Genomic DNA, 26,704 nt, shown 5'->3' with positions numbered 1-26,704 from the left:
CAATAACACACACACACACACACACACACACACACACACACACACACACACAGAGTTAAAAACACTCCAGAAATCCTGGCAGCCCCAAGGCCCCCGCCTCCACTCTGGCAGCGCCTCTCCTTCTAAAAGCCTTTTGCTACATCTTGAAAAGAATTTTAACACAGGGAGGTGGCGATGGGCAGACAGCTCAAACATGGAGTCTTCAGAGCTCCTGAAAAGTCAGAGTCCCATCAGACATGTCCTCACAGTCCCCCACCCTGCCTAGGAGAGATTAGATCTTCTGGTTCCATTCTCATGAGCATCCTTGGAGCTGTGCTTGCGGTGCAGGGAAGGCAAAGGGGTTATTTCCAGCTGTAAGGACACACCCAGAATGCAAGTGCCCTTTTCCCACACAAATCTCACCCTGGGGGGTGGGAGGCTTGTAAAATGAGACTCCTGGCTTCCACACCAGGGGACAGTGGAAGGAGCTGCTAAGGTAGAGAGAGGTCGGGTAGCAACTCAGATCATCTGCCTGAGGAGCCTCCAGCTCAGAGGGAGGTCGCAGTCTCTCTCTGTCCTTAAAGCTTCTGCTCCTTTTCCAGGTGCGAGGTTTGGCAAAAGAGTATGACCCCGGAAATAAACAATACCTCAGAAAGGTCTATAGTGATTGCGAGCATGTGACTAGTAGTTTTAAACTCACTTTAATTTTAAATATGCTGTTTTTATTGATTATTTGAGAATTTCACACAGCCATACAATGCATTTTGGTAATAGTCACCCCCTCACCCTGCCGCAACTTCTCTTTATAACTCCTCCCAGATCCATGCCCCACTTAAGTTTAATATCCATTACTAACTGTCTGAAATGCTTCAAAGTGACTCTTTCTCTAGGTGCTTTCCTGGGACTTTTTTCCTGAGGTAGAGATGGGTAAATGTCTGCCACAGCCTTTTAAAACCTTCCACCCTGAAATTACTGCATCCCTGCTCTGTGGCTGTGGGGACTGTGGCCATAAATGTCCTCTCAAGTGGCAGCATGCCATAATAGGTTTTCAAGGACATTTTGTTCTTATTCCTAGGTACTCCCTTGGTCATCTTCTCAGTATGGCCTTGTTAGGCATCTGCACTTTCAGAAGTATGTTACAACTCTATGGATCTCTCTCTCTCTCTCTCTCTCTCTCTCTCTCTCTCTCTCTCTCTCGGCAGGTGGGGAGTACAGATGCACACTAAAGCATGCAACATGTGTGTGCTAAGACCATAGTCAACCTTGAGTGTCATTCCTCAGGAGCCATCAACTGTTATTTTGGTTGTTTTGTTTGTTTGTTTGTTTTTGAGGCCACATCTCTGACTTGGTCATGGGCTTGCTGATTTAGCTCAGAGGCAAGCCCTTGGAATCTGCCTTTCTCTGTGCCCCAGATCTCCTGGTTTTTTATGTAGATGCTGAGAATTGAACTTGGATCCTCATGCTTGCCTGACAAGTTCTCTACCCACTGAGCTATCTCCTTTCTCTCTGTGTCTTAATGGGTGGTTAAGCCTTCATAGGGTGGCCATGTTCAAGATGAAGGGCATTTCAAAGTCCCTCTTTCATAGGAGGCCTCTGTTTATGGAGGAGAATGCCAATGCAGAAAAGGCAATGAGTCACTTGGGAGAAGGCCGCTTCTGGGTGAAACAGAAGATCAAAGCTTTGAAAGACCAGAAACCTGCACTTCAGTCTGTGGCTTTGAATGCTGGAAACAGCTAGGACTTTCAAAGAACACTTTCCCTCATCTAGAATGCAGCTGCCCTGGGAAGATTTACCAGCTGGGTGGCCCATTACACAGCCTTTCCCTGCCTCAGCCTCTGGATCCCAGAAGTTGCTTTTCATCATCAGTTTCCATGGTGTCGAAGGACAGGGCAGAGAGCAAAGTCTCCTGCATGCCAGGGATGGCATGTCACTAAACAACAAAGGCTGCCTGGAAAACCACGCGGAGGTGTTCCAGAGGGTGTGTGTGTGTGTGTGTGTGTGTGTGTGTGTGTACATATTCATATAAGTTCAGTGAGGGGGACTATATACCCATGCATCTATACATACTGTCTGAAAATCACACATTTCCCAAAGAATCGTTCTGAGATTAATTTTATGTCAGAGGAGCTATAGATCCACATAGAAAGCCTTTTGCAAGTGTTTTTAATTTCTCTCGCAGAAGAATAAATTTATTTCACATAATAATGGATTCATCTATTCTTTTTCCATAGATATGATACAAAAAAAGAAGAATCTAAAATAAGGGGAAACCCTAATAGAAAAAAATATTAAAGTAAATTTTGTTGTTGTTGGTTTCATAATTGAAGCTGTCTCCTCACTTTAAAAAAGAAAAAAAAAACATTGTTTTCATTGTGGCAGAAGGAAAATAGCATCTGGCTGAGAGCCAACATCCTGTGATACTCATTTTCCCAGATAAATTACACACATATCATGCATAAAGATGACAAGAGGCATCCCATTGTGTCACAGGCTCAAAGAGCCCAATTGTCCAGGTCGTGTGCAATAATACAGAGACAGAGTGGCCCAAATTCATTGCCTTCATTCCCCTTTTTCCTCTCTTCATAGTTCACTTCTCTTTCTCCTTCTTCCACCAAAGGCAAAGCATAACTTCCTTGAAAATCTCACTTTCAGGAACTCTGGGTAATTCATAATCCTGAGCTTATTTTTCCACAAACATGCAGACACCCCATTATATCTTTTTTCCCTCTTCTTTTGGTTTTTGGTCTTTGTCTTTTTTGTTTGTTTGTTTTTTGTTTTTTTTTTAAGACAGGATCATACTATATGGCTCTGGCTGTCCTGGAACTCACTCTGTAGACCAGGATGGCCTCACTCACAGAAATCCACCTGCCTCTGCCTCTCAAGTGCTGGGTTAAAGGCATGCATCACTATACCAAATTCCATTACATCTTGATTTATTTTAAATGAATCTTTCTTTAATGATAGAAACATAAACAAGATGTCTTGTTTCTAAGGAGAGAAGTAGGTGAAATAACTATTAAAACGTGTGTGTAGATTGATCCATGATGTCATTAATTACTGTTCATCAAGAAATATACATCAGGACCTAGAGAGATGGCTCAACAGTTAAGAGCACTGACTACTCTTCTTAAAGACCCAGGTTCAATCCCCAGCCCTTACATGGTGGCTCAAAACTGTCTGTACTCACATCTAGTCCCAGGGGATCTGACACCTCCACAGGCAGTGCACATATGCACAGACATACATGCAGGCAAAACACCTATGCAAGTAACATAAAAATAAACCACAAAAAAGGAAGTATACATCAAGCACCAAGGATTTTTCCTGGGCCATGGAGAGACAAGCTCAATGAAACTTCATGTCTTAACTCAAGGAGCCCCTTGTCTTTAGCAGACTATATGATATTATAGCTTAATGTGAGAAAAGACTTCGGCTGAATTGTATGTTTAATTCATTTCAAACAAGAATAACCATACAAAACCAAGTTAGGAGGGCCATCAACAGCCAGAAAAGAAGGCCAACACTGGGACGTGCAGCCTCAGTGTAAGGACAAACCATGGCAGGCAGAGCCCAGTGTCCTCAGGACGGTCCTCTTCTTACACTCCTGGCATCATAAGTAGCTTTCAGAAAATACCACTTTTACAAAAATCTCAAAACCTGGTGAGAACTCTGATAAGTGGGAAATGAACAGCCTCTTGAGTGTTCTTATAAGTGGACTGCTTATAGCACAGAATACATCTATTCAAGGGAACAGGTCCAGAGAATTTCCTCAAATCATGTAGCCACCAAAACTGTGCTGGAGTCCATTTCCCACGCAAAAGGTGAAGTGGCCACTATGATCGTCTTTGTGAAGCTGCCTGTATAGGTGAGGCATGTCCCCCAGAAATGATAGACCGTTTGAAGATAGTTTGTATTTGTTGAAAGACAGGCCAATCAAAATGCACAATCAATAATATCAACAAAAATAGAGACAAAATAGCATGATACGGAAGATAATGAGTGTGCTGGTTAATTTATATTGCCAACTTTATGAGATTCATAATCACCATGGAAACAAATCATTGGGCATGTCTGCAAGTTAAATTAGATTAACTGATATGGGAAGATCTACCCTAAAAATGGGCAGTACCAGCCCATGTGCTGGGGTCCAGGGACTTGCTTCCTACAAAAGAGGAAGCAAGCTGAGCCCAGGCATTCATTGCTCTCTGCGATATCTGCTGAGACAGACACAGTGTAACTCATGACCTCCTGAAGCAATAACTTGGTACACTGATGAGCTGTAGCCTTTAGTTTTCTCTTTAGTTGCTTTTGTCAGATTACTTTGTCGTAGTTGTTGTTCTTCACCGGCACCAATTTTTAAAAATATTCGCAGCACTGTTACCGGGCGAAAAGGTCGTGAGACACAACAAAACCCAGTATCAGAGCTTTATTAGGAGGAAGTGGGGGACGGAAGAGAGTAACCAGGCCTGGGAAAGAAGCATGTGCAGAAAGAGAGAGAGAGAGTGGAGGGAGGAGAGAACAAGAGAAGAGAGGGGAGGAGTCTGAGTCCGGCTTTTTAAGGATTCCCCTGCACACGGGCAGGTGGGCTTATGGAGCTACGACACGCATGCGCAGATTGCGTGACCGTTGTGCAATCACGCAGCACACGGATGACGTAAGACACAAGACCTCTTACTTAGCTACTGAACTGAGCATGTGCAGTCATGCGGCCGAGGTGGCAGCAGAACCCTAACAGCGGTAACAGGCTAAGTGCAAAGGTCAACAACTCTGTTTGACTCAGGCAGATCAGCTAAGAAAGAAAGAAAATATGGAGTGTTCCGTGTCAAGCATAAAGCAGTAGTTCTCAACCTGGGGATGGAAGGACCCTTTCCCAGGGGTCACCTAAAACCATCTGCATAGCAGATATTTACATTACGATCCATAACAGTAGCAAAATTACAATTATGAAGTAGCAACAAAAACAATTTTATGGCTGGGGGTCACTACAACACCGGGAACTATATTAAGGGTCACAGCATTAGGAAGATTGAGAACCGCCAGCATAGAGCACACAGGCTGTGATCGACTTGTTAACAGAATGGGCACAAATATCTGGTGTATGAAGCGGACACAAATTATCTTCTTAAATAAGTCTACAAATAAATAATTCCAAAAGGCAGTAGCTTCGTAGAAAACTGCAAAGTTAGCAGTGTAAAGGTAAAATTAGGCAGACACCAGACTGGAGACCATTTTCCTTGTTTTAGGAGCAAACCAACCTCATTTTTGTAAGTTCCACGTAAACAAGCCAGCAAATGGGGAAAGGGCAGAGGGAAAACATCTGTCCCCCTGAACTTTTAATTCCTTTGGATCCGCCATTGAGAAACCATCTTAGGGCATTTTCCGGAACAGACTGCTTTTCAGTGAACAGTGTGTGAGTTGACAGACTGACAGCGCTCTGCACTCTCCGCAGGCCACTTTGCTAAGGGAAAGCAACTGAAAACACTCAGCTGTGAAAAGTCAGTGTGGGCCAACAAGTTTAAGAAAACACTGCTGCTATAAAAAATTCCAATTCCACTCAGCTCAACTCAGCAAATATTTACTGAGTGTCTGCTGGAGGCCGGAGGCTGGCTGCGATTACAAGGCAGTTTTTCCCTTCATACACCTAATAAGAAGTCGGAGTCCCAAGTAAAACATTCAAAATCTCTGGCCTGGTCCCTAGCAGAACCTCCATGTTGCCTATTTACTTAAAAGACTTTGTGTATGTGTGCACATGTATGCATGTGTGTGTAATATATATATATATATATATATATATATATATATATATATATATATATTCTAAAATTGATTTTCAAAAATTATGTATGCATGCAAATATTTGCCTATATTTTTCTAAAAATGCTAGAAATTTCTAGAAAATCAAGGTTAGCAATAGAGTGCTAACCTTGATTCTTCTGATTCTGTTAAACTTAGTCTCAGATTATTCAAGAGTTCTATAATAACATTATATATAATATTGAAGTTAATATTATTTTAATTCTGAAATGCTTAAGTATTTTGTTCTATAAATATTGTATTTTAAATATTTAGAATTAAATATTTATATTATCAAATACACTGTATTTAATATTAGAGAGGGGAAATTATGATAAAATGTTAAAAGTTGAAGAATCTTAAGAGCTAAGAGCACAGTTCAGTGGTAGACCAGTTGTCCAGTATATTCCAGGTCCCAGGTCCATCCCTAGCACCCTACAAAAGAAAACAAGAAAGCAGATGAAAGGATGTGAGGGAGAGGAGAAGGGAGATGGGAAATTGAAGAATCTAGATTTGGAGGATGTAGGATTGTTTGTCTTACTCTGACAACTATTCTGTATTAGAAAGAATTTCAATATGTATTTTTCTTCCAGAATTGTTAAAACCAAGTGGCTGGAAAGATGGCTCAGTGGTTAAGGGCACTTACTGCTCTTCCAGAGGACCCGAGTTGGGTTCCCAGCACCCACATCAGGCAGCTCACACCCACCTGTAACTCCAGTTCCAGGGAGACTTACAATCCTTACCCTCTGAAGGAGTCTGCACACACATGGTGCCCATATATTCATATAGGCACACACATATAGTGAATAAAAATGAATAATTAAAAGTTTTAAATTTAAACTAAAAGATTTTGAAAGCTTCCATGAGGTTGATTCTATTTTTTTTCACAGCACTTCCTAAAATATCCAGTCATGTCCAGCCAACTGAAGCAGCAGTTTCCAGCCCAGACTACACAGTAGGCTGCCATGAAGACTAGTCAAAGTTGGCCAGTGGTCAGCACCTCCTAGTCCAACTGACTCAGAATTCTAGGAGTTCACACCAGATGCTTGTTGTCTGTTTGCTCACACTCTGAACCTTTATCTTTCACACTCCTCCATGCTTCTCTGCATGCTGTTCCCATGCTGGCAATCCCTTACCCACCTGATTGCAGAAACCTGTTCATTTATCAGAACTGACTCAGAAATCACTTCCTTAGTGCAGCCTTGGGACATTCCCACAGCTGCCCACAGACAGAGCTGTCCTCTGCTCCTGCTGTTTATTCCTCCCTTCTCTGTGACTGGAGATCTCACCCCACGCTGTGGGATCTGTTGGCTCATCTCCCAACCAACCGTGAGCTCCTTTAGGGAAAACTCCACTTCATATTTGTTTTCATTATCACTGTGGGCCAAAAAGTATAATTCCATGAAATGCTTTCTAAATTAAACACAGACTAGTTTAGACCTGCTAGAATAGAGTTAGAATTTGATGCTGGGAACACCACAAGAGGAGCTCTTTCCATTACATGGAGCACCTTGGGAAGGAGACAGATCTTATGGTGAATCAAGGAGTAGGCAAGACACTCTCGGAACAGGTAGAAGACTGAAGGAAAAAGAAATGGGTGATCAAGTAGCCAGTGTGGCTCACACACATACAGAGTGTAGAGAGAATAGATGTGGAGGCTGAGGATGCTCAAATCTGGGTAAAGAAGGTAGGAAGGGCCTGTAGTCATTTGAGAAATAAAGCTAGCATGCAGCACAATGCAGGCCCACAAAACCTTCTCAATAAACATTTTGGAGGAAAAAATGAAATCATTAATTATATACTTTTTACCTCATATGTTACTAGTGACAACCCTCCTCACCAATACGTAAAATTCTGAAGGGAGAAATAAGTTTTCAACTTAGAAGTGAAGAATGTGTAGAACGGACTTGGCAATACCCTCAACCCCTAAACTGCACAGGAAGGTAGGTGCCAAAGAAAACACCCATGGTAGAGCTGATCCTGTTGATTGGGGTGCAGGTAAGCCACCCCAAGAATTTGAGCTTGGGATATCTGGCCCTGCCCCTCATCTGCCATAAGGTAGCATGGGTGAGGGAGAGATGCCTCCCAGGCTCTGTCTCTCACCACCTGTGGCAGGTGGGAGAGCTAGGCCTGAGGTCATGAGAGCAAGAGAGTTGGCCCTGCCCCTCACCAGCTGCAGCACTCAGGAGAATGGCCCCTGCACCTCACCAGTAGAGCTGGTCCTGATGATATAGTTGTAGGTGAGCCAGCTCTGAGGGCCTGAAAGCCAGAGAACTGGCCCTGCCCCTTGCTCCTTGCTGCATAGGGTGAGCTAGCCAGGGCAATGCTGGAGAGCTCATCCTGGTGGTGAGGATGGGGGACAGCTGGTGAGCTGACCAGCCAGGCAGCCACCCAGGCCCAGAACCAGGGCTGTGAGTTGGCCCACCCCAACATCCAGACCATCTATGAACTGTTGGAGCACATGAAGGGGCCCGTGATGCAGACCCAAAGCTGCAGGATCTTCATGACACAGGACAACAACAAGATGTCCAAGATGAGTCCTAGTGATGGCCCAGTGTCAATAGTGTAGCAGAAGCCACAGGCTTTGAACCAGACCACTGACTCTTTGCATTGAACACTTGCAGTGTCCACTATAGCCCTCCATGATGAGATTTTTCATTTTTTTAAATTTCTCTCTCTTTTTTTTTTTGTTTTCTCTTAAATTTTATTTTATTTTGTTGTGAGGCAAGGGGGGTCATTGCAAGGGCAGAGGGCAGATACTAAGGGAAGGAGATGAATGGGATCAAGATGCATGGAAGGGTGGAGCATAGGAAGTAGGTCACTAGAGGGCACCCCTTGAGACGTCATTATAATTGTCAAGGTGAGACCCGAGTACCCTAACCAGACTCACTACCAAGACACAGCAAGGAACAAATAAATTCCAGAGATGGTCCAGAGTTCAGGGTGACCTGGGATTTTGGTCTTTGAGTGACCACCCAGGTGTCATTCACCAAGCTAGAAAACGCAGAGGGGAAGGGCCTTGCAGAGATGGTGAGCTCTGCCCTATGGCAGGAGATGGTGAGCTCCACCTATGGTGAGAGATGGTGAGCTCCACCCTATGATAAGATGGTGAGCTCCACCCTATGATAAGATGGTGAGCTCCACCCCATGATAAGATGGTGAGCTCCACTCAATGATAAGATGGTGAGCTCCACCCCAAGATAAGATGGTGGGCTCCACCCTATGATAAGATGGTGAGCTCCACTCAATGATAAGATGGTGAGCTCCACCCCATGATAAGATGGTGAGCTCCACCCCATGATAAGATGGTGAGCTCCACTCAATGATAAGATGGTGAGCTCCACCCTATGATAAGATGGTGAGCTCCACCCTATGATAAGATGGTGAGCTCCACCCTATGACAAGATGGTGAGCTCGGATCTATGAGCTGAGGTTGCAGGTCTGAAGCAATGGAGACAAGGTTTAGAGTAAGGCAGAGGTTGCAGGGAAGGCTTCTGAGTACAACCGTTGTCGTGATAAGCTGAAGACAGAGCCAGTGATGTGAACTGACAAGGAAAAGTCTTCCAGAAAAGGCCAAAGGACAACCAAAGAGTATCCCAGGGCAGACTCGGCCCTTTTCCTTTGATATCTGAGAAGCCCACAGGGATCTCAGCCAAAGGTGACATCTCCTCAGCAAAAGGAGGCAGAGTACAGCATGACTGTAGACAAATTTCAAAATGGTCTTATTAAATAAAAAACACAGAGCCAGATATAAGGGTGAAAGCCCGAGAGAGATCAGGTGTGGGGCGTTTACCCACCACCCCCACAGCTTCCCAGAGTTTTCTTGAGTGCGAGCAGCAGGAAATATTAGATAGAAGGATTTATAGCGGAGAATCTTGCGGAGATAAACAGATAGAAAATAAAGGATAGCCTCGAGAGGGCCTGGAACCTATTCCAACGGGCCCGGACTGTCTCTGGTCCAGGGTTTTTATAGAGACGCCAAGGGGTGGAGCAAAAGACCTCCTCCCCCAGCACAGCCAAGTGCAGACCATCTCAGACACCTGCACTCAGGCCCGTGGTCCTGATCATCCTCTATTTGGACCTGCTGGGTAAAGCCACGAGGAACCCCAGAACGGGCTCCCACAGGTCCCCCCTTCTTAATATATAAAAAAATAACTATTAATGGCTTACAGCAATCTCCATAGCTGTTACACCTCCCAGTATGGGAGTAGAGGATGATATAGATGGCATTTCTCTTTTGAATTAGGTCCAAGGTGACTACAGCAGTCTTAGCTGCCTCAAGCCCTTTCTAAACCAAAACTCGGTGACTACAAACTTCAAGAATCCCTTAGCTTCATCATTACCATTAACAGGTTAACAAATATTGCTATACATAGTCACAATTCTCTCAATCTTACAACTCAAAGCAAACTCTTAACAGAACCATTTGAATTAGCATATATGGTGCTATATATAGTTAACAATTTTCTCCGTCTTACAACTTTAACTCAATCATTTGAATTTTCTTGTTAACAGAACATAGGAAAAACTTCGATGTATTCACATCAAACTTAAATATTTCCTTAACTCCACAAAACCAGGGTGCATTAATATCAATAGGTTTCTGCGAACATAATTCGATCTCATAGTTCCTCCTTTTCTTTATAATTTTTAAACAAAAACTCAAACCTAGTTAGAGGAACCCAAACTTATATGTTTAAACAGTTTCATTTGTAACACAAAACCAGTTCCATAAGTAATTCCATTTTTACATAAACAGTTCCACAAAACAATTCATAAATCTCCAGTTAATAAAGCATATACGCATACACAAAATTGCATCTTGATTCTAAGTAGAAATACATTTCTTCATTTAAACAGTTTCATTTTTAACCCAATTCCAGAAAACCGTTCCTAGGTCATTACTATAAGTAAGCTCAAAATTGTCCCATTGCAATGAAATCTCTATTGTTCATTTCATTTAAGTACCAAAATTCAAATGATAAATATTGGTACTAGCCTTTCAAATTTGAAGAAATCCATAACCAAAGTCTTTTTGTAATTTTATCTCATTTTTAAGTTCAAAAAGTTCAAACAAGAAAAATTCTGGTATCAGGCTTTTACTTCCAAATATGAAGAGACTTTTTTAACCAAAACTTTTTGCAGTTAATAATTTTTGTTCAAACAAGCGTCTCTGCAACTTTTGTTCTCACAGACAGACCTTTTTAGTTATAGTAAGATTTTAAACCGCACCGTTTTTGCTGTTAGCTCAGGTTTTTCTGTGCTGCGTTGATATTCCACGAATCTCAGCTGCGGATGCCTTGTGCTGGTTCTGGCGTCCGCCATTCTTAGCTTCTTAGCGGCTTCTGGAGCTTTTGAAACCATTCAGACTGCCTACTTTGCAGTCTACTAGGACACTATCTCCTGTGTCTCAGGTGTTTTCACCATATACATTAATAGACTCACACTTAACATTTACACTTTTTCACAAACTCACATATAACATTTTTTTGCCTTGCAAAGCATTTAGACTCATATTCAACATTTACACGTTTTTACAAACTCACATACAACATATTAACATCTACTTATTTATACTTTATAGAACTACTTTAGCAAATATATTTCCTATTAATTCTTATATACTTATATTCATTCAATCTTATTTCTTATTTAAACTTACATTTACAACTAACATCTTACAAGCTTATTACTACATGTCTTAAGACTACCTTAGATACTTCTTACAAGCTTATATTCTTAAAGGAACTCTATAGATCTATTTTACAAACTTATATAGGCTACCATTAGCATATATCTAACTTAGCAAACACCTAAAGATTTCTTAACAGATCTAACAAGACAGAATTTTTACAAACTCACATATCTTATTTTCATTTTTCTACTTCTTACTCTTAATTATTATCACTATCTCTATTATAAAGATTCTCTTAACTAGACAGGAAGTACGTACATCATTTCTAAAGTTTACAGTTTATAGTTAGCTTTGTTATAAAGCACTGGGATTTAGTAGTGAGTGTTGTCATTATAGAGTTGTGATACTTGTTGCTAGGGTACTGTAACATTCTCCGGACAAAGCCACATCCCCAAGTTGCCAGTTCTCTCAGCAGTTCCAGACCAGCAGAGATGCACTGTCAGCGGTAGACAGTTTTTAACTAGAGGCTGTCCCTACACCCAAATTCATAATAGTCCCCTAAGAACTTCAATTCAAACAAACGTTTCTATTACAGCAGCACTTTTGGTTTGCTCTACCAAAAAACTTCACTTCACACTGAGGGTGAAATTACCATATTTAGCTGCTGTAAAGCTCTTCGCCAAAAACTGCACAGCTATTAGGTGGTATTTTAAGGATTTTAAAGTGACTTGTTTGCTCTTATAGGTAGCTTTTTGTCATCCAACTGCCGTAAAAACTTTGCACAGCTATTAGGGTAAATAAGGCATTTTACCAACAGAGCCCCAAACCATGAAGTGCACCTAGTTCCGTATCCTTTCAATTTTTCATTGGAACTGACACTTAAACCCTTAGACGACTTTTCCACTTTTTCTTTTAAAAGCTGTATTTTAATTTTAGAGCTGACAAAAGTGTTTCAGGGCAATGTCGCCATCTTTAGCAGAAAAACTACCTTTCCCAGAATGCATTTCCCTTATATCAGTCCATAATATCAGTCCTTTATATCATTTTCCATATTTCTTATCGGGTTTGAGAGTCAACTGGTTCTCTTTTACCAGACTTGCTTACAAATTCTTGCCCGGGAGGTTTGAACAAAGTTTTTTGCTTTTGTAACGGGAGATTTGAACAAGCATTTTACATTTTCAGCTATGGCACATTGGGAGGTTTCTATTCTCCTCAGTTGGCTTTAACAGGTGTTTCTCCTTCATCAGACACTGGCCCCCAAATCAGAATCACACCTGCCTCGGTAGCCGGCATTGAGGCTGGCATTTCTGATAGCAACTTTCCTCGGGGCTTGTGTTTGTTTTAGCCAGTCAGTGAAAAACAAGATCATGTACAACAGCTTTTCCATAGCTCCTTCAGAGAGATTTTCTCCCACTGATCTTATTCTCATTTTGCTTGCTCCTTCCTTCCCCAGATGCAGAGCTTCAGCTATCTGCGGCTCTGTACCTCTGCTAGCTGCCTTTGGAGGTAGGGGCTTTCTTTTTCTCCCCCTGAATCTGCCTCAAATTCTAGCAGCTTTGTTAGGTCATGCATTTTCTGGGGAGGAATCTGTCCCCTCTGTTTCTTCAGAGTCTTTCTCCCTGACAGTATCCAGTTTGGTCTCAGTTTATCCCCTCTACCCCAGAAACAGTTTCCGACACTAGAGCGGCGGCTTTCCCTGCTACTGAAGGTAGGGGCTTTTTGTCCGTTTGTTTTCAGGGTCTGTGTGGTTTGCGTACAGACTGAAAATCTAACAAGGGAGGTTTTTGCCGTTTCTAAACTCCCATTAGGACAGGTGTTTTGCCTCATCAGGCCTTCACCTGACCCAGTCCCCCAGTGGGTTGTGTTTGCTTGTCTGGGTGCTCAGGACAGAGCTTATGCCAAAGGCAGTCACCCCTTAGGGCTACACTCCCTCATTTCATCGGGAGTCAGTTGAAACAAAGCTTTTCTCAAAGAGATGCTTTCTCTGACAGAAAAGAAAGCTTTACTCCTGGATAGTTCTGTTCTGCCCTGGCTGGGCTCTTTCCCCAGACAGCGTTCTGACTCAGCAGCACGACTGCTTCAGACACAGTTCAGCTTTACTGTTTTCCCAGAAAGGTCCTTTTTCTAATAGGAAAGCTTTTCAGATTTCTTTTTGCAGTCGTGGACCTATCAACCCGGGACTTGTAGGAAAGTGGACAACTGTGCCGTTCCCACCGGCTTTAGCTTTGTTTATTCATTAGCAATCTTCCCCTGGGTCCTGCACCTTCCTGCCTCAGCTCTGTGCTCCAGGAAGTTTACAACTGCAGGAACCCTAGTATCCCCGAAATGCACTCCAACTCAGAGACGCTGGCCAGTCACCTCTGGGTTTTTGCTCAGAAGCGAGGATACAATGCTAACAGGTTCAGGGAATCTTTGCATTGGACGATTAGGAGCACCTTTTCATTCTGAAATGCTCACTCAGAACCTTTGCTGCCTCAGCTCGGCTGTAACTGAAAAGCTTGGCTTTTTGCTTTTCTCAGGTAAAGTTTCCTGCCCTTTTGGGCTCTCTGTAGCTCTTTACCCTTGCTCTCCCCAAGCGTTTCCCTCAGGGTACTCTGACCCACTGTCTTTTACTAGCTTGAAGAGACAGAGCTTAGAAGGGGTTTTTAGAAACTTGTCCCTGCTTCCTGCATTGCAGGGAGGATTGTTAAAGCTTGAAAGAACTTAGAGAGGTTTTGCTGTCTTAAGTTTGTTGTTTTCCCTTAGAGCTAATCACAGGTGGTCCCCATACTAAAATCTTCAGGTGATTCTAATTTTTGTCTTTCTGAGAGAAGGTTAGAGGCTTTAGTTTTTAAGTTTCTTAAGAGAGAAAGATTAAGGCTTTTTAGAGAGATTTTTTCCCCCGAATTTTCCAAGAAAAGCTTTAGAGTTTAAGAGAAAGGTTTTTTTCCCCAGGAGAAAGACCAACTTTTCCCAAAACTTCCCAACTTTAAACTTTGACTTCTTACACTCCCATTTTTTGCCTCAGGGAGAAATTACTTTCTCCTGCCGCTTGGACTTAGCATTTCAGCTGTCCCCAGGTCAAAAGCTTCCATAGGAAACTTTTTCTTCCCCATAAGCTCAAAGAAGAGCTTTTTTACTACCCATAAAGCCCAAAGAAAGATTTTTTTCCCCAGTATGCTTTCAAAGCCCCCAAAGTTAGAAAATTGAGTTTTTCTGTCTAGTTGCCTTACTTATTTTTTCCTACACAATCTTATACTTCTAAGTTTTTCCTAAACTATATTACTACCCTATATCTTATACTTATCACAGATAGAAATTGAGAAAGGGATAGAAGATAGAAAATTTTGACAGAAGAGAATTTCGCTGCAGCATCGGACATCCTTCCAGTCCGCTTTCCTTTTCTCTCGAGGATAAAACGCCTGCCTTCCCAAAAAATATATATAAAAATATATATATATTCCATAACACCGGCATGCCTTTCCACTGGCAGGGCTAACTCAGCACTTTCACCAAAAACTCTGTAATAAAACTATTATTTTCCTTTATCTTTAGTCCCTATTACTTTGTCTTAAGTCCCTGTTCATTTGTCTTTAGTCCCCCTTTTTTGTTCCTTTTTTTTCTTTAGTCCCTTTTTTTTCTTTAGTCCCTTTTTTTTCTTTAGTCCCTTTTTTTCTTTAGTCCCTGTTCACGGCGCCATTCTGTGGGGCGTTTACCCACCACCCCCACAGCTTCCCAGAGTTTTCTTGAGTGCGAGCAGCAGGAAATATTAGATAGAAGGATTTATAGCGGAGAATCTTGCGGAGATAAACAGATAGAAAATAAAGGATAGCCTCGAGAGGGCCTGGAACCTATTCCAACGGGCCCGGACTGTCTCTGGTCCAGGGTTTTTATAGAGACGCCAAGGGGTGGAGCAAAAGACCTCCTCCCCCAGCACAGCCAAGTGCAGACCATCTCAGACACCTGCACTCAGGCCCGTGGTCCTGATCATCCTCTATTTGGACCTGCTGGGTAAAGCCACGAGGAACCCCAGAACGGGCTCCCACAATCAGGGAAATAGAGAAAGCCGCAGCTAACCTCACCTCACCAACTTCCAAAAGCGAGCTACTTTCTGTCTACCCACGCCTATATGCCTTGCTGTTCTGCCATCTGATTTTCTCTCTCTGTCCAGCTACATCACTTCCTCTTCCTGCCCAGCTCTGTCACTTCCTGTCTGTCTGTACAGACCTCCAGACCGCCATAGTTAACTAGTATTGGAATTTAAGGCATGTGCCACCATGCCTGGCTCTGTTCCCAGTGTGCCTTTGAACTCACAGAGATCCAGACAGATCCCTGCCTGCCAAGTGATAGGATTAAAGGAGTGTGCTACCATTGCCTGACTTCTGTATAGTGGTTGGCTTTTTCCTCTGATCTCCAGGCAAATTTTATTGGGAGACACAGTATATTGGGGGACACAATACATCACCACACATTACCTCAAAAACAAAACTCAACCTGTGCTAAGGTGAATGGAAACCAGCATATTCCTATACCCACAATACCCCATGTGTTTTTTTTTTTCTGTGAGTAGCTTTTTATGGGGGTTCTGGGGGTTCAAGTCCATGTCCTCACACTCACACAACAAGTAATTTACCCACTGAGCCATCTCCCCAGCCCCATCTCCCTTATTCTTAACAAGAACCAAGGGCCTCTCGTGTTGCCCTAAGCGTCTTTTTATTCTGTTAGTCCAAGCCATCATTGAATTTTTTCCTGTCCTATGGAGTGGTCTATCATATCCCCTTTCTTCAGCCCATTTACCAAACTGCAGCCAGCTACAGTGGACTGTTTGTTTTGGTTTGGTTTTGTTTCATTTGTTTGTTTTTGAAAAAGAGTCTTGATGTGTAACTCATTTAACCTAGAATTCATATGTTGCCAAGGCTGACCTCACATTCACAGCAATCCTCCAGTGCTGTGGGATATCTTTCTGTACTCTGGGAATATGTATTGCTCTGATTGGTTGATAAATAAAACCGCATTGGCCTATGGCAGGTCAGGATGGAGCCAGGCAGGAAAATCCAAGAGAGACAGAGAGAGAAGAAAGGAGAGTGGGGCAGACGCTGCTAGCCGCCCCCAGGAGAAGCAAGATGTAAAAGTACGGGTAAGCCACAAGCCACGTGGCAAAGTATAGATTTATAGAAATGAGTCAATTTAAGATGTACGAGTTAGCTAGTGAGAAGCCTGAGCCATTAGGCCATATAGTTTGAAAATAATATAAGCTTCTGTGTGTTTATTTGGGACCAAGTGGCTACAGGATGCAGGTAGGAGAGATTCGTCCCAGGACCCGAGAAATTTTCCAGCTACACTCCAGCCTTGGTCTCCCAAGTGCTGGACTTATAGGAATAATCCACTCTCCCCAGCACATTGACCGTTCAGTGACTTATGCTTCCTTTGCTTGGACCCTTCAGGACCCTTTGCTTTGGACTCTTCAGGACCCTTCCTTTGCTTTGGACCCCTTATTTTCTCTCTAAAGTCCCAACCCCTGACAACACCTGCCTTTCTCCCTAGCCCCAGTTCTGCCTACCCACCCTGATCATTAGTTACCCTGGCCTTCTCTGCATTGGTCATCGATGCCTGTGCCTTCCTTAGGCCTCTGCCATGCTCACTGCTCTCCGTAGAATGCTTCTCCTACTCCACCTCGGTTAAATTTCACTTGCCTTCAGTTATTAATTTAACCACAATTTATTCCCTGCTTAATCTCTGAGAGCTCTTGGGTCATGGAACACACTTTCTAAATATTCCAAAGAATAAGTGAAAGACTCCATTCTCACCGAAAGCAGACATAGGTTCCAGGGACAGTATCTTTAGGAAGAGAATGACTTAAAGCCTACCATTAAAAGATTGCCTTACCAAGTCATACAGCTAGCCAGAGCCCAGACAAAGGCTGAAACCCACATCTTATGATTCCTGCCTCCACTAGCTCCTCATGGATCCTTGATGAGATGCCTCTGATGAGGTTTTCTACAGCAAGCCTTTCTTCAGCTTGATCATTGACTACACCGATAATAGGTACCAACAAAGCTGCAGGAGCGTGACCTTGGAGATTCAAGATGCAGACTGTCTTCCTGTAGAATGCACTTATTAGTGCTGTTCGGTGCTGTTGCTCTTAAATTTCTATCAAGAAGGCCCCCTGGCTCCTACACAGCCAAGTCACAGCTCGCTGATGTGTTTAAAGTAATGTGCTTGGTACTTGAGTCTCACAGGAAGAGTGAACCGTTCAGGTTCAACTTGAGAGATTTTTCTTTGGCATTTTTCCTCCTTTGGACAGATTCAGACACATAAAACTTATTATATAGAAACTGACCTGGAAGTGACCAGTCCTTTAGAGAGAGTGGTGGGAAATTGGTTAAAGTAGACACATATCCACCTGAGGACACAGAACTAACAGAGGTGAGCACTGGCCCATCCCACGTCCAGTGTTGTTAGTCCAAAACGTTTCTAAGAAATTGAGGGAAACATCAAACAAACTCAATAAAAAACATTCAGGAGGGAAATTGAGAAGCATGCTTGGGGAAATAAAGCAGATTTTGCCAGTGTAAGGCCGGGAGAAAAACTGGTTGTGATTCAGGATAGCAGCGCCTCAGGAGTTTAGACAGAGCTTTGATGTGCAAATTGCCCAAAAGGAAAGAAGCCAGCCCAGAAGGACAGTGTACAGAGGGAAACAACCAAGGGGTCTAGGAACGGGGCTCTGAACATTCACCCAAGTTTTTAACTAGATGACTAATTGCAAAGCAGCTAAGGAGAGTGAGCATCAGGGGCAGCAGCCTTCAGCCAGGACAGGGTCTGAGGACCTTGAGGCCACTGCTCAGGCCCATCAATGCAGTCTAACTGCAGACCCTGCATCCCAGGAGCTCCTCCTACATTTGAACCAAAGCTTGGCAGAGCTTCCAGATTCCAGGGTATTTGGGAAGAGGTTTAGAAGAGGGTTGTGGGGTGCCAGAAGGAAGAGGCCAATGTGAAAGGTGGATGCCAGTACCACTGGGACTCAATAAGCACAGTTTGCTTAGAAGTCTGGCTCAGTGACTATGTGTGTGGATAGAAATGATATACTGGAAGGATTGGGATGTAAGGCCCTGAGTTCAATCCTCAGCCCCCAAAATGAGTAGGAAAAAGAAAAAAAAATCTCATGGGCTGGACACATCCTGAATAGTCTTGCTGTACCCAAAATCCCCCAAAGACCATCAAGAGACCAAATCTGATGTAAAAGCAAAAGAGTCTTTATTGTTATGAGTTAGCCCATGTCTCTCCATCCATCTGATGCAGCAGCAGAGCAGGAGAAACCCTGAGCAGCAATCAAGCAGGGTTTTTATAATGGTTAGGGTAGGAGATCTGGGGGAATTCCAGCTCTATATAGTTACAAGCTCAGGATCGGTGCCTACTTCAGGTTAGAGATGCTTGGTTTGAACTGACTGGAGAGCTGCAGCTGCAAGGAAATGGCCGTCTCCTCCAGCAATCTATGTCATCACATCTGTATCATCAGCAGACCCATTTTCTCTGATGGTAAGACATCCCATTTCTTATCTGCAGGAAACTTGCTCCCCCTTACAACTATGGTGTCTAATCTATCATATCCTTTAGGTTTGGGCAGGAAATGTCTGGAACTCGTTTTTTTTTTTAAAGATTTATTTATTTATTATGTATACAGCATGTATGACTGCAGGCCAGAAGAAGGCACCAGATCCCATTACAGATGGAGCCACCATGTGGTTGCTGGGAATTGAACTCAGGACCTCTGGAAGAGCAGTCAGTACTCTTAACCTCTGAGCCATCTCTCCAGCCCTGGAATTCGTTTTTTATGTGGCTCTTAATTGTCTGGGTCTAGGGCAGCACATCCTCTGGTGGGTTTCCCAGCGCCTGCTGCCCCCTTCTCTAAGATGGCTGCAGCCCTATCATCCTCTCAGTCTGGAGACCTCTATTCTTGACTCCTTATTTAGTGGTGTCGTGTTGGCAGCTTGGAAATGAAACGAGACAGCAGTATTTACACCATGGGAATAAGCAGAAGCACTGATAGGACTTCTCTCTCCCCAGAGCCCATCATTCTTCCTTGACCAAAACTCCAAAGGATGCTTTGGATGAAATCCTTGTGGACACTGTTCCCTGGAGTTCAGATGAAAAATAAACTTTCTCCTCTTAGGTTGATGCTTTTCTGTTTTAATTACCAATACACAGTGGCGCTCTTCAATTATCTTTTATTGCACATCCCAAGCAGCTCAGCGCTTATGCACTCTCCCGCAAACACACCATCACTCAACTCCTCACTCCTACAAGGAAATATTTTCAAGTTGCAAGTTACTGACTTTAAAAATAAACTTTTGGAAAAGAGCCCATTTGTGAATTGAGAATTTTCAATTCTGGCCTCTTGGGGATGTTAGAGAACAAAGGAATCTTGTCAATCTTTGAAATATAGGTTACAAAATATACCCTAAGTGATAAGGCAAGGGGAATAGAATTATTAAAGTTAGAGAAGAAAAAATGAGAAGTAATTTAATTATGGAGGGGGAGCTGTTTGGGGAGTGTGGGGTTCCCTCTTGTACTTACTTCAAGCCTTGGGGATTTGCTTTTACACCAGGGATGAATTTCTTTATGGTATTATGCTGAGATGAATGATTTGTGGATTTTATTTTAAAAAATTGAATATTTCTTTTCCTGCATCAAGCATAATTTACATATGAACTGTCTTGGTTAGGGTTTTCATTGCTGTGAAGAGACACCATGACCACGGCAACTCTTATAAAGAAAACATTTAATTGGGGTGGCTCAGTTACCATTTCAGAGGTTCAGGCCATTATCATCATGGCAGGGAGCATAATGGTATGCAGGTAGATGTGGTGCTGGGACAGACAGTCCTTACATCTTTACTCAGAGGCAACAGGAAGTCGACTATCACACTTAGAGAAGCTTGAGAAAAGAGCCCTCAAAGCCCGCCCCCACAGTGACACACTTCCTTCAACAAGGCCCCATTTCCTAATAGTGCTATTCCCTTTGGGGGACATTTTCTTTCAAACCACCCCATGAACTCTGCTAAAGACCAAGAAATAAAACAAAGTCACCTGTTGACTCGATAGTTCCTAGAACTTTTCTGATCTGAAATCATCCTAAGAGGGTGCGATGTCTTTGAATTTTGAGAAATGTGACATAAATCAAAACTATAATTCATAGTACATAATATAATACTTAGATCTAAACTTGGCCACTTTTCTATCAAAAATGAATAGGCCTTTCTTATTGGTATAAAAATTGGAATCATGACTGAAGAGATGGCTCAATGGATAAAGCCCTTGCCAAGCAAGCCTGTTGACCAGAGTTCAGATCCTCGGAACTCATGTAAAAGCCATATACAGTAGGACATACACCTCTCCAACCCCGTGTCTCTAATCTAATGTCCTAGTGTGAGTTAGGAGGCGGTAAACAAAAGATCCTTTCTCAAACAAGGTGGAAGGCATGGACAGACACCCAACATGGTCTTCTGACCTATACAAGCCTACCACAGACAGCATGCACATACCCACACTGACACAGAGAGAGAAAGAGAGAAAGAGAAAGAGAGAGAGAGAGAGAGAGAGAGAGAGAGAGAGAGAGAGAGAGAGAGAGAGAGAGAGGTTTGAATCAAGCAACCTAAATGCTTTTGGATAATCTAGATAATCTAATGAGGGAAATGATGTTTTTTGGGCATTGTTAAATTAGGATTCTTTTCGTTATTCATTCGAAGGGATGGAGATGTTACTTAAGAGATAATAATGGATCCCGATTTGGCACTTTCTTAAACCAATCTGAAACAATGAAATGACAGCAGTAAATCTGCCACTTGGAACCTTAAATGATTTACATTGCTCTGGGGCCTCAGTCTAACAGTTGGTTTATGATGTGGTTTCAGGGTAACACATTTAAGCCTGCTTTGCTCCTTCCTCCGAAGCTGACATGAATCCATAAAGCTTTTAAATGATGACTCTAAAATATACAAAAGAATTCTCTGAGGCATGTTTCAGATTGTTTATGTAAGATCTTTAGATTTCTGACTTTCCCTTCATGGTCTGCTGTGGATTCTGTCTCCAGGTTAGCAGATGAATGCATAGCATCATCCAGGCAGGGATCACTCAGCTACCCACACCATCTAGTACCGTTCTGACTCACCTTCTACTCCAAGGATCTTAAATCCCATATGCATATCACATGGAAGCCTATTGTAAGTACTGATTGTCTAGGCCCACTGAGTCAGAGCCTCTGAGTTCAATTCTGGACCCCAGACTGGGGAACCAGCATTTTAATGGGTTCTAATGGAGGTGATCAGAGATGTCGGGGGGCTAGCACTGCTCACCATCTACCTCAGGTCCTAGCTCTGGGGAAAAGATGCTCGGGGGGATCCTGGTACATAGAAGTTCAGGTCAAAGAGATTGCTACATCTGTAGGTGGAGGGCCATGGTGGCATTCACTGCGCTATTACCTCTGCTACCCTGACCCTCCCTCCCAAGCCCTCAACCTCGAAAAACCTGGTATGTCTGGCTGGCTGCATAGCCTCCTCTCCAGCCCACCTCTGATTTGTTTGAATCCCATGGATTCTGTTCCTCTCTCCAGCCTACCCTATTGTATTGCCCTCTTCTCTCTCATAGACCAGAGCCTGTTCTCAAAGGATGCCCCCATTCTCTGACAAAGCTCTCTATGTGAAGAGAAGCTCTCAGGGTATTTTTCCAGGCAGCATGTCCCACTTTCCCCTGTTCTGTTGTGTGATTCCAGAGGTCTGTCCTAGGAGCAGCTATGTGTTCCAGAGATTCTTAACTCCAGAGGGTGGAGATCTCTCCTTGTACTCCAACACCCATCCTGAAGCAGGATGGAAGCCTTGGGAGCCTCAAGGGAACCACAGATACATAAGGAGTGTGTGGACTGTGATGGGTGGGTATGATGTTTTGGCCACTGCAAATTCTCCATGCTGCTGTTCATTCTGGAAGCTTTCATGATCCCACCTTTACACAGCTTTACACAGCTTTACACAGCTTTACACAGCTTTACACAGCTTTACACAGCTATCACCTCTGGTTCTTCGGAGTCAAGCATCACTGTCTTCTCCCACAGGAAGTCTTCCTTGGCCCTAGACACATAGCAGTTGTTGTTGTGTTCCAGGGACCCTATGTACCTGATCCTGAAGCCCAGCCTGGAACCATGCACCCTGTGCATTCCTCCTTGCCTGATTATGCAAATCCTCCTCAAGATCAAGAGCTCCTTAAGAGCCCAGGTTGAGACTTCAGTGTCCAACACTACCTGTGGCATATAGTCAGCGCTCAATAGGTGTTTGCTGGAACACTGAGCTACTAACCCAAGCGGTAAGATGAGGCCTGCCCCTCATACCTTCCATTAGCATGGTAACACTCATCATGCTGTGCTGAGGATGGAAGTGTCTCTTCCCACATATATCACACTGCCATGCAGGAAGGTCCCTGGGGACAGGGACTGCAATACTCATCTTTGCACCCCTGTAAGCATGAATAAAATATATGTTCAGTCCTGTGTCTCCATGTAAGGCTACCTTGAGTATTTTGACCAAGGCAATCCTTAACTGTAAGATGTCCTCTTACACTGTTATCCTTTTATTTCTACTAGATGTCCTAACTACACCTCCCATCACCTTGACAATGCCATATAAACCTCCAAACACACACATTTGCAAATGCCCTTGTGGCAAAAAAGCCAGGAAAAAATACAGTGCTTCCTGTGGTGAGTCTCTAGAGTCACCTGGGCTCTTCACAGTTGAGTGAGCTCTGTAGCAGTTCCCCCTGTAGGCCGACACTGGAGTATGCCACGTGTGCAGTGGCAAGAGGACATCAACCACCCATAACAGACAGTCGCAGTCTTGAAACAACAGGGAGCTCATTCTTACTCAGCACTAGTGTTTCCAGGAGCCAGGCACTGTGTCACCCACACATGATTATTCAGTCCTCACAGCCACCCACCAGGACCCCGTTCACAAAGAAGGAAATAGAGAGTTTCAAGTCATTGACCCAAGTTAGTGCATTTGGCAAGACTGAAAGTCTCTCCAGGGTACCTGACTCCACTCTTCTGTAATTACTTCTTCAGGAATAATAAATTCCAGAGATCCCAGATGAAAGCATGTCACTAAAAACTAAAGTGCCAGGGTGGGCTCAGCAGGGAGAGGTGCCTGGGGACAGGCCCGATTATCTGAGTTCTGTCCTGGGGCCCACATGGTAGAAGGAGAAAAACTATTCCCACAAGTTGTCCTCTGATCTCCACATGTGCACTGTGGCACATAATATGCACACCCACACTCTCACACATGCAAAAAATAAATACGTAACGAAAACTATGGTGTGTGGTAATCAGGCTTGTACTCTTAGCAGTCAGGAGGCTGAAGCAGGAAGACAGCAAGTTTGAGAGTAGCCTGGCTCATACAACCAAAATAATAACTTTTTAAAAACTTGTCATGCCTATTCATTACAGCATGGAGTGGTGTTTCATGAAATTCGTTCTGCACAGTATTAATTTAGGATGGGCGTCCAGTGTGGCAGAAATAACGGGGTGCATCGACAATGGGGTTTGAGAAATGCTTTGGGGGTGTGGTCTGAAGAGAGGCAGGAAGCAGAGGCTGTGAAGCCCAAGAGCATCTTTAGGGTGGCTCAGCCTTCAAGTGACTTTCACTGATTTCAAGACTGTGGTTAGCAGCCAGCTGGAATCCACAGAAGGGCTTGCCTGCGGCGAAGTGATTACAGGGCAATTAGCTGATTAGACTGTGGGAAAGGGCTGACTCAGAGAGAGCCAGGGATCCCTCAAATAATTTCTTAGTGATAAAGATGGCAATACTAATAGGTACTGATCATTGAGTACTAATTACTCTCTTCTTCCAAGATGAGACACTGCTGCCGACGGAAGTTGGTTAAGAACTAGTAAGGCAGGTTGTTGGGGTCTAGCCCTGACCTCTCGAACAGCCCTTGAAGTGGGGAGTGAGGAATTGAGAAATGCTAGATAGGAAAAATATATAGACATTGACAAAGAAAAAGAGACACAGGACAGCTTTGGGAGGGCCCTGGGTCGCCTCGAGTTTATTCCTAATGGGCTTTTCACACACTAACAAGGGGAGAGGCAAGAGACCTCCCCCTTTCCAGATCAAGATACAAAGTACAAACAAGTGTAGACCCTTTCTTAATTCCCAAAACACCCGGTAACCTTGCCTTATGGCAAAGCATCTTGTAATTAGGCCTTGAAGCATGAGACACCTGGTAACCATGCCTTTGGCCAAAACATCCTATTATGCAGCCTTGCGGGGCAACACGAACTGACTCTCTGACTTTGAGTCAAAATGGAAACAAACCTCAAGTTGGAATCTTTGTGGGCTCCCACAGCAGGTCAGGAACCACAGAGCTGAACCTGAAACCAGGTCTCTCTGACATCCTGTCTTGTGATTTGAAACCCTCAAAGCTTCCCAAGTCTTAGTGCCTATTGAGGGATTTGCTATTTGGATATCCAAATCAAATCCAGTCTCAAGGAGTATTTCTCTTTGGGCTTCTTTAAAAAGTTTGTATTATAATTCTGCCCTCATTTTCAGTAGTCTCTTCAGCCAGAAAGCCAATGAGTATTATATATTAATTTTTCTAATATGACACTAGTTCCTTGACTTTTATTTCTTGGGGTTTTTTGTCTAGGCAATGTCTCGCTATGTAGCCCAGGCTACTCCTGCCTCAGCTTCCTGAGTGCTGGGATTATAGGCATGCACCACCACATTAAGTTTTTTATTACTATTTTTTTTTATTTTACAGGTTTCCTGGCTCAGCTATATGTCATATTTTTTGATAGAGTATTTTATTTGTATTGATGACAACAGTTCAACCTAAATTCAAAGCGTAGCTAGCGTACACCTCGGATCTCTCTCATCATTCTTCAAATTTGTCTTTCCTTCTCAACAGATGTTGGCGCCTTTTTTGAAGAGGGCATGTGGCTGCGCTATAACTTCCAGGCCCCGGTGGTCACTGCCAGAGACACAGGCAGCAGGGCCGAGAATTCTGCAGAGCAGCCGCCCTTGTCTCCAGACCTGGCTCAGGAGCAGATCCACTTCAGCTTCAGCACCAACAAGGCGCCCTGCATCCTCCTCTACGTCAGCTCCCTCACCACTGACTTCCTGGCTGTGCTGGTCAAGCCCACAGGTAAGGACAAGCATGCCCGGCCTTCTACCTTCCAACAGTAGTCAGACCGAACATGCTTGAGTCAGAATTCCTCTTGGTGGAGGATTCATTCTCACGGGACGCTGAGCAAATCATCTGATTCCTTTGACCCTCGTTGCTATCTGGAAGTCAGAAGAACCGCTTTTCTGTTGAGTGCCTACAGCAACAATTTGATGAAACACTTCAGGCTCTTTTTATATTATCCGAATATGAGATGGATTCATATGTAGAATGATTCTGTTTGTTCCTGTTAAACAAATATCTTTGCCACTGTGCTAAACAGTGGCACGCTCAAAGTAGTGAAATTAATCATAGGTTAATGAATGAATTGTCCTGATCTGTGATAATGTATCAATAGACTCCAGTGAAATGTAGAAACTCTCAATGAAAGCAGAAAATCAGAAATATTTCCATCCTTAAAGCCTCTCTGAATTTTACACTCACAAATATATCCACGGAGAGATAGTTGCTGGGAGCACAGGGCATGTTTTCACTTGTGAATCTCTGCAAGTCTAGTTAGCCTTGAAGTCCATAAACCTCTCTTTGAGATGGGGTGGGGGTATTGCATACAGATGTGCACACATGTGAAGATCAGAGGACAACCTCGGGTGTCGATCCTCACCTTGCCTCTCCTTTGAGACAGGGTCTCTTATTGTTCACCATTGCATATGCCTGGTTAGCCCAAGAGATTCCTGGGATTCTCCTGTCTCTGCCTCCCTTCTCACCATCACCATCTGTGCGACCAAGAGCTTGTGTCTATCCACTGGAACACAGTGGGCTCCTCAGTGGGTACAAAACTGAAGAAAATGTCTGCCCCTACCTGGAATCCATTGGTAGTCTATAGTTCAGCAAAGAGGCGTAGGCAAGGGGGCCCCTCCTGCTCCATGATTGACTGTTGACATCAGGGCCATCTTGATTATCCTCTGTACACTAAGCCAAAGGATCCAAGTGAGAATATGCAAATGACTTTGACATTCAACAGTGCTCTATAAAGAGTCTTACTGGGCCAGAAGTATACAAATAAACATGCTGCATATGGAGGAATTTGTTTCCTCTCTCTCTAAAACCTGTGTCTATATGTATTAATGCTTAAGAAGATTGCTTTTTATAAATACAAGTA

The 26,704-nt window shown here is 43.4% G+C and overlaps 1 protein-coding gene across 1 annotated transcript in view; it reads left to right on the top strand.

The window, feature by feature from the left end:
- Cntnap2 (contactin associated protein 2) overlaps positions 1 to 26,704 on the top strand; it is a 2,081,518-nt gene that overhangs the window by 1,882,002 nt on the left and 172,812 nt on the right. Inside the window, exon 19 of the mRNA XM_042273149.2 lies at positions 25,330 to 25,566. Within this exon, the coding sequence (XP_042129083.1) occupies positions 25,330 to 25,566 (237 nt within the window). The remainder of the gene's footprint in view (positions 1 to 25,329; positions 25,567 to 26,704) is intronic.

This window comes from Peromyscus maniculatus, chromosome 3, assembly GCF_049852395.1.
Source record: "Peromyscus maniculatus bairdii isolate BWxNUB_F1_BW_parent chromosome 3, HU_Pman_BW_mat_3.1, whole genome shotgun sequence".
Classification (NCBI taxonomy): domain Eukaryota; kingdom Metazoa; phylum Chordata; class Mammalia; order Rodentia; family Cricetidae; genus Peromyscus; species Peromyscus maniculatus.
The sequence above is the reverse complement of the archived record's forward strand: the minus strand, read 5'-3'. Positions and strand labels throughout refer to the sequence as shown.